The following is a 13711-nucleotide window of genomic DNA, read 5'->3' as shown; positions in this document are numbered from 1 at the left end:
GTCACAAAGCTTGACCTAGGCACCACCAGGTGGCACTGTGCCCTTTGAAACAACCTCTACCAAGCTGCCCCCAGCTGCTCTAGAGTATATACAGTTGTATATTCTGTCTCTCTGTCTCATATTTCTTTCTTTTTAGTTCCCTTTCTCGCATACAGGCTTCAACATTCTGTTGTTCTAATTTTGACATCATCCAGCTGTATTGAATGCAGGTCATTGACCCTGTTATGGCTGAGTCCCAATACTACTATTATATGTGGATATAAATATATATGATATGATATATTTGGCAATATTGGAACTTGTGAGCCAGTTGCATGAGGAGTCAAATTCACAGTCAGGAACCTCAGCAATTGACTGAAAAAGAAGTATATGCCGCTTTATGAGAAGCAACTTGTGATTTCTCACCTTAGTGGTGTTCATAAAATGCATTGCATTTACTGTAAAACCAGAAATTTTCGCATACATAGTAATTTTGTGCCAATTTCTTGGGAGCCAAGATTTTCAGAATTAAGACACACGCAAAAGTTCTTGTCTACAATGCATGAATTTAAAGTCTGTAGCAATCCGGGAACATTTTTGGCTTCTCTCACAATACAGAGTTTATTTAGAAGTCTATTGCCCTGAAAGTCACCTGGTATGATTTTTTTTTCTCTCCTAAAAGTAGATCAGATGATAATCTCTTTTCCCTTGAAAAAAAAAAAAAAAATGATGCTTCCTTTAACACTTCCTGCCCGGCCTTTTGAACCGGGACAAATCCCTTGTTCATGGTTGGTGGGAGATTTAGCCGTTTTATAGAGCTTTCTGACGGACAACTTGCTTTAAGTTTTGGCTAGAGATTCCACGAATGGGACATTTATTCAGTCAAAGTCCTTTCAAGAAACAAGAGCAGTCCTCGCAGAAGATTTATGACTGATGAAGTATGAACTTTTGTCACTAGAATGTACTCGTGATTGGGGGTTTGTTTTTGTAGAGGGAGATAGCATGTGCTTCTTCTCTTTTTCCCCTGTCTAGCAGTGGTGATGGTGATACAAACAAAGTCATGGAAAGGAAATAGTCTCCTTTCAGACAGAAAAAAAAATTTAACTAAATATTTTTCTAGAAAATGTTTGTAATTGAGTATAGATATGCAGAGTATCCTGACACAGAAAATTCTACTGATTGTGAACTGCATATGACATTTCCATATAACAGCCATGTAGCAACCTTCACGGTCTGCCAGTCAAAAAGAAAGCTTCAAGTTTGTGGTGAGAGTACCCTATGTACTTACACTGCACATGCATGTACCATACTTTTACATGTGTGTCCAAAGAGTGCACGTACATGAAAATGAGTGATGGTAATGCATTGCTCCACTTTCTCAAACAGATCTTGGATATAAAATCACTTACAGCAAAGTTTTCAGTTTGCAACTGTACATTTTACAAACGAATAAACAAAGCTTGATGGGGAGAAAAAAAAAAATCATCTGTTGTCAGTCCATGGTTTGAGAAACACTGAGAAGAATAGGCGTTCAAGTCAGCTGTCTGCTCTCGAGTTGCAAAGAGCTCTTGAATAAGTATGAAACAAGTTGCTCGTAGATACTTTCCCCTATCATTCTTGCAGTTTTTCCATTCTCCTGTGCAAAGATAATATCTTGATGTTCACTACTGAAGGAATGAAGTATACTTGAAATAGGCAATAGTAATCTACAAATGGTGCGTCTTGACAGAAATAAAACACACAAACAAACGCACCTTGTGATAGTATGCTTTGAATCCATACAAAGTCCTGTTTATGTTAAAGAAAAAGTACAAAATAAAAAGGAGTTGAATTCAGCTCAGATAGATTCAGTTTATGTGCTTTCTTATTGACTGACCTGAACTTAAAACTCTTATGTTTCACTAGGAATAATAATCTGATTGTAGCTGTATTCTTCCAAGTTGCCTTTTTTTTTGTGACTGTGGGTTTGTTGTTGTATTATTGTGATTATTGTTTTTTATTATTTCTGGGTTGGCAGAAGAGCATTGACTGCCCATTGTTTTTGACTTTGGGAGAAGAAAAAACAAAACAAAACAGAAACTTGGCCAGCAGTCAAAACATTTTTATGAGATTGAACTGGCTTTGTTTGGGTTGAGGGTTCTTTGCCAGGTCAATTTAGTCTTGTTTCTAGACAAGATAAGCTGCATGAATCGAGCTCTACAAATGCCCCAAGATTTTATGAACAGAATGACATAAATTGCAACTCAGCTAATGATGTGAAATTCGTTCTTTGACTATACAACAATAGTCAAATAATTAAGATTCTGTAATACCTCTCAACTTCAAGCACAATAGGTGACTGACTGACAAACTAGAATATATATATATTTTTTTTCAATTTTCACATTAGTCGTTTGTTTGTTCTTCCTGTGGAAGGTCCCACTGCTGTTTATGACACATGACATATGTGAAATTCAGAATGGAGCTATTTTTCCCCTCCCAAAACAGGAATACAATGAATATGACATGTACAGTGTTATTAGACACTTTTTCATTCCAGGAATTTAATGTTTTGTGTCATCATAAAAAATGGTGAAGACTTGTGTTGTTTCAGTCCTTTCATGACATCACATTTGTCATGTCACTGACTTTTGTTGTGTTATAATGTCCAGCGATGTCATTGATAACTGATTTTGAATACCTGGGTACCAGCACACACCAAACTCCCCGTAAAAGTAAATTTTGAATACTAGCTCAGGTTACACTCCCTGATGTACACTCAATCCTTATTGGTCCATTTGGACTCTCAACAATAAACAAGTTACAATGTAGCTGATAACTGCCCCTTGTTCTCTGTGATTCTACAATATACCCAGGTTATGTTTTCATACTTATAAGAAAATAAATAACATGTTCTATACCTTTGTTTTAGACACAAAGTAGACTGTGTCATATATGATTTAACAGGCATATGAACGTGTGTAATACTCGCATGTTTCATTAATGATCCCATTGTAAAGCACATTGAACACATTTGTACATGGAAAATGCACTGTACACATGTCTTATTATATAGTTATGTGATATGTATGCAATTAAGTAAACTAATAATTAGCCATTCAATGTAATGTTTGATTCTGTTCTCTTCATCCTTTGTTCTGTGCAGGGTGAATGTTGGGTGTGGTCCGGCAGAGGAGCGGGTTCTGCTGACCGGTCTACACGCCGTCTCAGACATCTACTGCGAGTGCTGCAAAACGACATTGGGTTGGAAATATGTAAGTGTGTGGTCATTCCTGCAATGTAAGGACTAGAAATAAAGTACGGGGGGGGGGGGGGGGGGGGCATTTCATGAAGCGTTTTGTCGAACAAATGTGATAGTCCAACAAATTTACATTCAGCCAATCAGATGCAAGGATTTCAGGAGCTTATAACAGTTTGTCAGAAAAATATCCGACCAAAACGCTTCATGAAATGCCCCCCCTCCCCCCCCCCCCCCCCGATGTTTGTACATCTCTCAACACATACGAGCCAATGGGGGGAGGGGGGAGGCTGTAAATATTGTTAATACATTTCATTATAAATCATACAGTGAACTCTTCTCTGTTTTTATGTGAGAGACTGGCTTTGTTCACTTCAAAACATGTTAGGGCCTACACCTAACATGACCAGAGCAGGAGGTAATCTTTTGTAGCGGATGAGCTTTCTTTCCTGTGGTTTTCTGCTCACATTAATTTGAAAGAACATGTCTTAATTTATTCTCCTGAGACCCATTAAGTATCCATTGTAGTATCATGTTTTGAAAGGATGTCTGTAGACACACTGGAGAGTGATGCAGATTTTGCGTAATAAAGAAAGGAGACAGTATAATACTGCACTTGTGCTTGTAAGCCTCATGCTCAATGTCCTTGAAAGAGCGCGTAGGTTACGATTAGGTAGGCCTGAACTTTATGAAGGCTCATTTCAGACCTGCGTAGGATGGGGACACCCGCTTGGCCGGCGCACAGCTCGTTCATTCTGGCCCTTCGATGGGATTGTTGGGGATTCGGGTTACCACGTAACCACCGTTTCCATATTCAGTGAGAGAGCTGTTAATGGGCAGCAAAATGTAGGTTGGTGTCACATAGAGAGTGAGTTCAGGAAAGATGTACATAGTTCTGGTTTACACGCTGTTGCACAGAGACGGGAAGTTATCTGTCCGACACCCCCACAGCGAAGTCCTTAAAGGCATTTACCATTTGCCAATGAAACAAAAACTCAGCTTAGTGTTTCTAAATAGTTCCAAAATGTGAGTTAGGGGTGGAAACAACCAATGTAAAAATGTTATTCAGTATAGTCAATGTTAAGTATTGTTACATATACACAATGTGAACAATAGTTATGATTAGATTGTTTCTAGAGTAAACCATGTACAGTTGTAGTTTATTGAGAAAAATAGTTATATCCCCCTATATTTTAGGCTTTATTGCAGAATTTTTATATGTGGTAGGATGTTTTTGTGATAAAACTGACCTAGACATATGCATCAAATGTGATAACTCGAACATTTTTTAAATCACTGCTCCCAATGGCAAATAGTACCTTTAACTCTTGTAGCACTGTTTGTCGCTTGCAGTGATTTTCACTTAATTTTTCTCATAGGCAGAAAGGGGAAGAAAGAGAGGATGGTGGGACAAAGAAAGGTGGGGGGGGGGGTAAAGGGTGGTTGAGTTCGGTAGTTATACTTGAAGCCATAGCCAGGGAGTTTATGAAATCATAAATCATGATCACAAAGTACAAAATATTACACAAGATAAAAGTACGTATTTGTACCAATCAAGAATTGAATAACAAATACAAATATGCTACTCATCAGGCAGATGTAGAAAATCACTGTGCTGTTTTGCAAGTTTCTTTGAGTTTACAGAGTTACAGTTGAAAAGACTTCTGACGTGACAAGTCATTGTACTGTAGTAGGGTGTAATGAGTTAGAAAATTCTCTCATAGTCTATTTGTCCCAATGTTCGCATTGTCTTCATATTGGCCTTGAGAAATTCCTGTACCATGACTTCTTTTTTTGTGAGGGTGTAGCAGCTGATTGTCTGGAATGCTCACAATGTGTAGGGAAAACATGAATTGAAGTGCATGGGACTAGATTCCTCATTCACTGTGCATCTGTTTTGTACAGTCTACACATACACATTATTACATTCATCTTGGTCTATATCACAAGTATTTGAGCTTCCCTTTCTGTCCTAAACAACTTTCTTACCTTAAATGCAAATATACCTTGTATATGTGTGACATGTATTTCCATGAAACTTAGCAGGTATCCTTTTGTCATATTGGGATATATAATAAGTGATAGTGAGTAAAGTTTTTATTTTCAAAATGAGTCCAAATTAAATAGTCATTATTGCATACTTTAGGCAGTGAAATTGGCAGTGAATGCAAACTGAAGATTAAAAGCTAGCCAGTGAAAATATAGCAAGTCAAGTATTTGGCAATATATCGACCTTATTCTGCCTGCATTCAGTGCTCAGTGTACAATATTCACCTGTTTGCTTTGATCCTTAATTGTGACTTAAAAGGACAGTGTCTTCCCGAAAGAGGTTTTGATTGCAAATACTGGTATATTTTTTAGTCCCACTTCCTTCCCTTTACCCACTAAGCACATATTTCCTTTTCTCTCTCTCTATATACCTGTATACTTCCCTGTCACTCCTGTATATTTTTCCTTTCGACATGTCCTGTTTTAATCGGTGTTCTCTATTTCATTAGCACAGTGACATTTTGATATTTAAAATGAACAGATGCAGGCATGTTCAACATTATTGAGCATGTAGTATATATGATGACACATGGATAAATAAATAGACTGGCAGACCTGACTGTGGTCCATGCTTTCTCTGCATGTGTTCTCCTTGACTTTATTCATTACTCCTTTTGTGTGTGTACAAAGTGTATATAAAGTAGTACACTGTATGTGTGTATACACAGTACATTCTGCTTGTGTCATACAATCATAAGACTCTGTGTGTGTCATACACAAATCTGTTGTACTGAGTAGCCAGAGAGCCACATGGCTGTTATGGAAAGCCAGATATGTAAATGATATATAAATCAGTCATAACATTATCATTGACCAAGTACTGGATACTACATTCCTTCCTACCTCGGATAGGACCATAACCAGTATGTGCTGATTATTCTAATTATGTGATGCGTTCAGTATCACGATTCATAATGTGTCCTGTAGTACCATTAGCTATGAGTATGATAGCATGCAATGCTTACGGAATGTTTGAGTTTAAAGGTGTAAATCTAAAGTGACTATGATGAGAACTATGATCACTCGGTATAACTGTATTACTGGCCTTTTGTAGAACAACCACTGTAATCAAAATCCAACTAACTTAGAACTTTTTTTTTTTTTTTAACATATGTGAGACTTTTCACATTTGATATATCCTGTACCAAAATATACTTCAACAAAAAACCAGTATATCCAATCAACTGTTACTTTTCTCTTCACAAATTAGTGTATCAAATTAGATGAATTGGCATTTTATTTTTTTTTTATGAGTGACATGTAGGATATGACAAATCACAATAATATTAGTATCAAGTAAGTCAAACTTAATTACCCAATATTATGAAGATAGTCTATCCTTAGTCTTATCTGTATAGCTTTTTTCTGTGATTATGTTGCTACTGTACCGCTTACATAACATTACTTTCAAATCTGATTTGTACATAAAAAGTTAGTGCTTTTACAATTTCTTGACAGAACCGTCATACCCACAAGTTTGCTGAAGATAACACATGCACTTTTATCTCTGTGCACCTGCTGCGTGGCACATTGAGTTCCCTCTTCCAAGATTCAGACAAATCATATTCATAGCCTCAATTTATTTAAAGCAAGTCATTTACAACATACAAATCCACATTGAGTTCCCTCTTTCAAGATTCAGACAAATCGTATTCATAGCCTCAATTTATTTAAAGCAAGTCATTTACAACATACAAATCCAAAGAAATTAAAATCCCATGACATGGACAGATATTCTTTGGCAAATGTACAGAACTACATTGTTTTCATGCTGACAGCAATCAAATAATATATTTCTTGTCTCTCTTAAATTTTCATTGATATTTTCTATGTTTCGCTGCTCATCCATTCAGAGAAACTATGTAGGAGTTTTTTTTTTTTTTTTTTTTTTTTTTTTTTTTTTTTTTTTTTTTTTTTAGAAGGGAGTGTGTACTCTTGGTGTCGACATAATAGACACATACTGTTACTTATTGAATGTATTGTCTTATGTATGAGCTAGAAGCTATACACCATAGAGATTTCAGTTCACCTCCCATGCTCACAAAAGTAGGGCCGATAGACCTCAGTGACTGCAGTATCATGCCATTCTACTCATAGTGCCATATCAACCTTATCTTCCACAAATATGTCCAATTTTAGAGTCGGCCTTGTTCAGGGTTATCTAAAGGAGATATTAACACATGATAATATTGCTCTAAATAGATACAAACCCTGGGAGTACCACTGGTAAATCAAATATTGGTCAAGGTGAATGATATGTTTGTTTGTTGCTGTTTTTTTCTTTTTTTTATGAGTGTGTGTCATAGTCCTGGACATAGTCAAAATTGTCAGTGGCAATGATATATTTATAGTCTCTAGCATCTAAGGACTCACTCTTATGATGCTGTATTTAGGCATTTTATGCCATTGGGTATTTGGAGGAGTTTTGCAAAGTGCAAGAGTTTATGTTATTCATTATGCCATAAAAAAATTGTCTCCTGACACCCCCTGTGGTTTAGCCACCGGTCTAGAGTTTTCTCCCCACACCTTTGTTTAATGAAGAAAGATGAAGCCATGCTGAAAATCACTCGCCCCTTAATGGCATGATTGGGCCAGCCCGCCACCACCACCGTGCAGATGTTCCCATATCCCAGCGTGTCTGTGAGTGCAGTGGTTAACAAAGGTAGGCAGTCATGGCATGGGTTAATTAGCTGATGGAGGAAGGGGCACCGGCAGTTCATCCACAGTCAGGGTTCGGCAGAGTCTAGTCTGCCATGCAGACTCCCAAGATTTTGAACTTCTGGTGCTGTGTCAAGTATTCCATGGATACTTTGCAGATTTGTATCAGCACAACAACAACAACAACAACAAATGAACGATTGGTATTCATTATTGAAAGATGAATAGCAATCAAAAGCTTTTCTCTGTTTTCATTTTGGCGAGTACAATGATACTGAAAGCTGCAGCGCATGCAGTGCTGGTGTGAAAGAGACTATTTTACCAAAGAGGTAACATTGTTGCCATGACGACAATGTGGACATTATCTAATGGAGCCACATCAGAGAGCACTGGGTAATGATGACACATACCCGCATTAGCTTCCCCGTACCCTTTTGATTAGCCGCTCCTCAGATACAGGGATGACTTTGCCATGATGTACCCAGAAATATCTGCCCCTGTGTCTCTGCCGCCATGCCCCAGTGGCATTGAGGTGAATGTACATTTGATAGATACTCCATCCTACAGGAGAAACGGAACAGATGGCTATGAGGCTTGCCTCTCTCTCACTCATATTCCTCTGTAAAAATCAAATTCTGGGAAATCCCCGTATAGCTTCCCTCAGAGGCAGGCGTATGATTATGCCCTGTGGAAAATCCTTTTTTCCAAGTACTGGACAATAATAGAGAAAACTATATAGCACTGAAACAATTGAGAAGCAAAGCAAAGATCATGTGACAGTGTATGCCCGAGATGTGTATTGTACATGGAAATATATTATGGCTATCCAGAAAAAGAAACAACAAAAGAAATATGTATAGATTTTTTCCCTCTACTGTTCTCTGAGTAGGACAAGTAAGCAGAAAGATCGAAAAAATTAGAACCAAGGAAATGAGAGTCATCTTAGTTTGTTTGTTTGTTTGGTGTTTGTTTTTTTTCTTCAGATGATGTGTCTAATATGTGAATAAAAGTTGTTTTTTTTTTTTTTTTCAATTATGCATGGGTGGGGGGAGCCAACAGCAATACCCTTCTGTGCTACTGCGTTTGTTAATGGGCATAGTATAGGAGGTGAGAAAAATGGCACCTCAGCTTCCACATCTTTGATGTCTTCCGTCCTTTAACTGTAGCAGCAAAGGCCCAGACACCGTAGAATCACACCTTCCAATTCACTCGCTACCCATTGAAATCAATTGAAAAACAACAAAAGGCTTGTTCCTGACTGTGATGTGCATCCTGGGTGACGTCACCGACCCACGCCTGCTCCATAAGGAGCGGTTATGACACGACCACGGGAAAATTCAATAGAGGTTGATCAGCTGGCGTTGGGACATGCGTGATGGTTCGGCGACAAATATTTGCCGCAATGATTGCACGTTGCTGTTATTCATAGAGATGCATGCCTCGCCCCGTATAAATGAATAAAACACACACACTGTCACACACACACATACCCGTGCAGGATAAGGATGATGTCAAGAGATAATTCAGTGTAAGCTTTTTGTTATGTTGAATATGTATACAATACAGACTGCAGTCCAAAATATTTGATGTAAATTTGAGTTAACACGCAAGCCACAGTTACAGGAGACGAAATGTCAAAATTATCCAGTTCCCAACAATATTAGCACGTGAGTCTATGTCCAATAGATCATGGCTGCAGTGAAAATTACTTGCTTTTTGGCTTCTTATGTTTCAGTGAATACTATTGAAATATTTCTTGTGTTGATATAAAGCTTTGGTTATAGACTCCCCTGTCTGAATATAACTTACATGCATAGAGATTCAATATTGGTCATACTGTTTTTCAGGGGGGGGGGGGGGAATGCAACTTGTGATCAAAACATGAGCATCACAGATTATTTCTTACAAGCAATCTACAATAGTAGCAGCTGAGTTTGTTATGAAATTGTATGTATTTCAGGCATGCCTGGAAATCATCTATCCTCGTATTCAGATACGCCGTGAATTGGAAAACTGGAAATTTTTATATGTGTTTGTCTTCTAGCTCTGTTTGTGTGTTTGTTTGGGGTTTTTTTTCAGAGAGGAGGTCTTCTCTCCTCTTCTGCAAACCAATTTTACGGCGAGGAACTCATTTCTGAGGAGAGACTATTGAGTGCTGTTGTATTTCATTGTCATTTTCTTCCTCAGCCCCAAGTCTTCATCTCCTCCAAAATAGATGATTCAGAGAAAAGGAATAAATGATAATAATAATAATAATAAAATACAGTTCATGGTAGCAAACTGAATTTCCCCAGACTTGGCCCTTTATTGGAATGAAATCAATCCATGATGCATAGGTCCAGATGTAGAAAAAAAAAAAATGAAATGTCAAAGGCGCATGCAGCAATACACCAGAAAATGGACAGCTTTCCTAGAAAGTGGCACTCTGCCCTAAATTGTTTTTCTTATGGGGAGAAAATACCATCAAGAGTTCTCGGAATAGCCATATTCTGCCAGTGCTGCATATATTTCAAACACATAGAGAGATTCCTTGAAAGATTTAGCACAGGAATACCGGAAGATATTATCCTTTCAACAATGCTGGGTATATTTTGTGGGTTTTTATTCCCCCTTCTGAGCTGTCTTCTTTGTGATGCATCCGTGCATTACACATTTTGAAAGACATTATTATCAATTTTCTTGCGACATTGTTTAATCAGTACTACATTGTAGATGGTATTTCCCCGCATATTTCCTCAAGCAATGAGGTGATTAGGAAGACATTGTGTGCTGTTTATGTTTTTAGAAATGACCTCATTTATTGCCCGCATATATGTTTTGTAAATATTAAAAAGTCCTGGTAGTGTGTGAGATAAGTGGACAAGTTTCCTGACATTTTTGTTTGATGTTTTGTCTACATCTGATTTTTTTTTTCTATTATCTTGTAAAAGGAAATACTAGTATTGTATAATAGGAAATCACTGCCAAGACATTTTTTGTGGCTGTATTTGTTTGTTTTTATTTTCATTCCTTTTTTTTTTTGCAGTTGGAATGACATGCCCAATGTTTTTCTTTAAAAAATTATACATTATCTCTTTATTGTGAGTACAGCACTTTGACTGTAAGGTAAATCAATTCATAAAGTTTGAATATGATAGTATATATTTGTTATACTCTAATTCATACATGAAGATTATCATCCCTGACATTCACTCTTTTTCAGTTTTCCTCTAATCCCTTTGAGGATCCTGGGAAAAAACATGACCATGGAAATACATATTCTCCCTCTTTGATTCCAGTGTTCATGAGATATGGTTTTTGTCAAATATGATCATGTGCTGGGATTTTTACATGATCAGTTGTCAGTTGTCTCCCTCCATACAAATGTAATTGTAAGATTTCAACTGCTGATCTACATTTTAAAGGGACTGTACAGTACTGGTTGAGGCGGGGATTCATGTTTTGAACATTCCTAAGTGAGATAATGAGAAACCTCGTATGAAATATGAAAGAGCATGTAATTGTAAGAAGGATTCAACGTTTATTTGATGAAAATTGGCTTTCAAATGGCTGAGATATCCAAAAAAGTGATAATAATAAAAGACAACAGGCCACGCTTTTTATTAGGATTTCTTTGTTTCACCTTGTTTTTGGATATCTCAACCATTTCAAAACCGATTTTTATCAAATAAACTTCTGATGCCCCTTAGAATTGCATGCTCTTTGACATTTCATAGAGTGGTTTCTGAATATCTCGCAAAACGTTAAAAGCTAAATCCTCACCTCAACCAGAACTGTACACACCCTTTAACAGACATGTCGGAAAAAGGAACCAGTGGGACACAACTGATTTTTTTTTTTAATTGTTTAGAGGGAGATAATTGATTGGAAAATAAAAACTTAGCTCATCTTCATCTTTTTGCTTTTCTAGCTTGCTTTACTTAACTCATCTTTGTGTGTTTGCCTCTCTCTGTTTCTTTCTCATCCCTTGTAGGAGCATGCATTTGAGAACAGCCAGAAGTATAAGGAGGGCAAATACATCATTGAGCTGGCCCACATGATAAAAGACAATGGATGGGATTGTGACTGAAATAACCATGGCAACCAGCAAACTTCATCCAAGCCAACAAGAGATGCAAAACTGACAGCAACTATGTAAAGCAACCAGTGTAAAAGCAACAATTAACGTCTACTGTGAGTGAGTATGGGACACCACCGGGCCTTTCGACATCAACTAGCGGTGGACTTTTTGCCGATGGATTGATTTCCTGCGCGATCGCTTTCTCGTGTACACCTGCAGCTTCGCACGCTCACTTAGTCGTACTTCGGTGCTGCATTATCTTCTTCGTTCCTGTTTCGCACCGTTTCCGATCTTCAGTTTCAAAAGCGTGAATGCTGCTCACCCGCACGGACTGATGTGACCAATTATTGCCTCACCTCACCATTTCTTTGTTTGTTTTATTTTGTTTTGTTTTGTTTTCAAAATTGATTTTCATATGGCGCTTGTGCTGTACATTTGTCAGCTAACAACAGAGGTTTGCCTCATGTTGTTTCCTGACATGGCATCACAGATGTATTATTTTGGTCATAAAAGTGGAAAAAGATGTCCATTCACCCCCACTGGCACCTGGAAGAGCACCCGTACTAATGTCTGTTTCAAGTGCGCTGTGAGGTTTATAGCATCTAAGTACACAGTCAGGTCCTGCTGGTTGCTTTATTTTATCTAAACCATGGATACTGACCACTGGTCAGTGGCTAACAAATTGGTAAATATGTTTCCCTTTTGGTCAGTTCTATCTTTTTCCATCAAGGCAATCCAATTCTTGTGGTATAGTCCAATCTGTTTGTTGTTGTTTTTTTTTTTCACTCTAATTTACATTTTTAGTAGTTGAATGTGTGTGAGAGGCATCTTTAAGTCACATTTAGGGTAAGAAGAATTAATTTAAAAAAAAGATAGTTGCAACAAAAACTGTATGTATAGTACAGATGGACTTATGAGAATGGAATTTGTTTTGAACGAAAGCAGAGCGGCAAAGGAAAATGAAAAAAGGCAAGCAAGTTTGTCCAAGCTTGTGACAAGTGACTGAACAATGTGACAAATTGAATTGAAGGTGGAAGTGACTTCCAGGATTCCGTGCAATGAGCAACAAAGTGCTAATGGCAGAGACAGCGTTTGCAAACGAAACGACTTTTTCACAGTTTTTCTACGTCCACTCTCGCCATCTGTGTGGATGTTTCGGGAATGGTGCCAGGCACATGAGCGTTTTTGAGCAAAGGGTTTTCGAGATGAGATGAGATGTGATTTACCTACCGCAAGCATTTTTGTCGCGTGATGCAGCGTGGACATTCGAGGCAACGTGACGGTGCGCTTTGGTTTATACGCTGATGGGTTTTTGGGGAGCAGATTTGAGTATGCGAAGCGGAGACAGAGAAGCGAGTGGAGGTGGTTACATTTCGTAGACTAGCAACCCGCAGCATCGGCAGGGCAAAGGACCATGGAGCGTTCTACAAGCAAAGATTCCTTGATGCACATGACATGTGCCGGCCACCATCACAACACAAGCAGACTTTTTCCCACCACTGAAGTCAGTGCACGACTCTGTCAGAGCTACTTTGGAGGAGGGGCCTACTATTGTAAAATAAAGGTTTTACACTGCAGGTGTTGAGTGTAACCGGTGTAACCAGTGTGACAGGTGTTACTGGTGTAAGAGTTTAGATGGCGGTTACTTGGTCTGTGCATGAGTTTATGTGCATATTATAGGATAGTGGAGTAAAAAAAAAAAACGTAAAGAGAGAATAATGTGTATC

General features: G+C 38.0%; 1 protein-coding gene across 1 annotated transcript in view; it reads left to right on the top strand.

Moving 5' to 3' along the window:
- The window catches only part of LOC140226961 (protein yippee-like 2), a 52217-nt gene extending 39181 nt beyond the window's left edge, over window positions 1-13036 (top strand). The window contains exons 4-5 of the mRNA XM_072307394.1: window positions 3125-3233; window positions 11898-13036. Coding sequence (XP_072163495.1) covers window positions 3125-3233; window positions 11898-11993 — 205 coding nt within the window. The 3' untranslated portion in view covers window positions 11994-13036. The remainder of the gene's footprint in view (window positions 1-3124; window positions 3234-11897) is intronic.
- The last annotated feature ends 675 nt before the right edge of the window (window positions 13037-13711 follow it).

Source organism: Diadema setosum, chromosome 4 (genome assembly GCF_964275005.1).
Source record: "Diadema setosum chromosome 4, eeDiaSeto1, whole genome shotgun sequence".
NCBI classification, from domain to species: Eukaryota; Metazoa; Echinodermata; class Echinoidea; order Diadematoida; family Diadematidae; genus Diadema; species Diadema setosum.
This window is presented reverse-complemented; position numbering and strand designations above follow the sequence as displayed.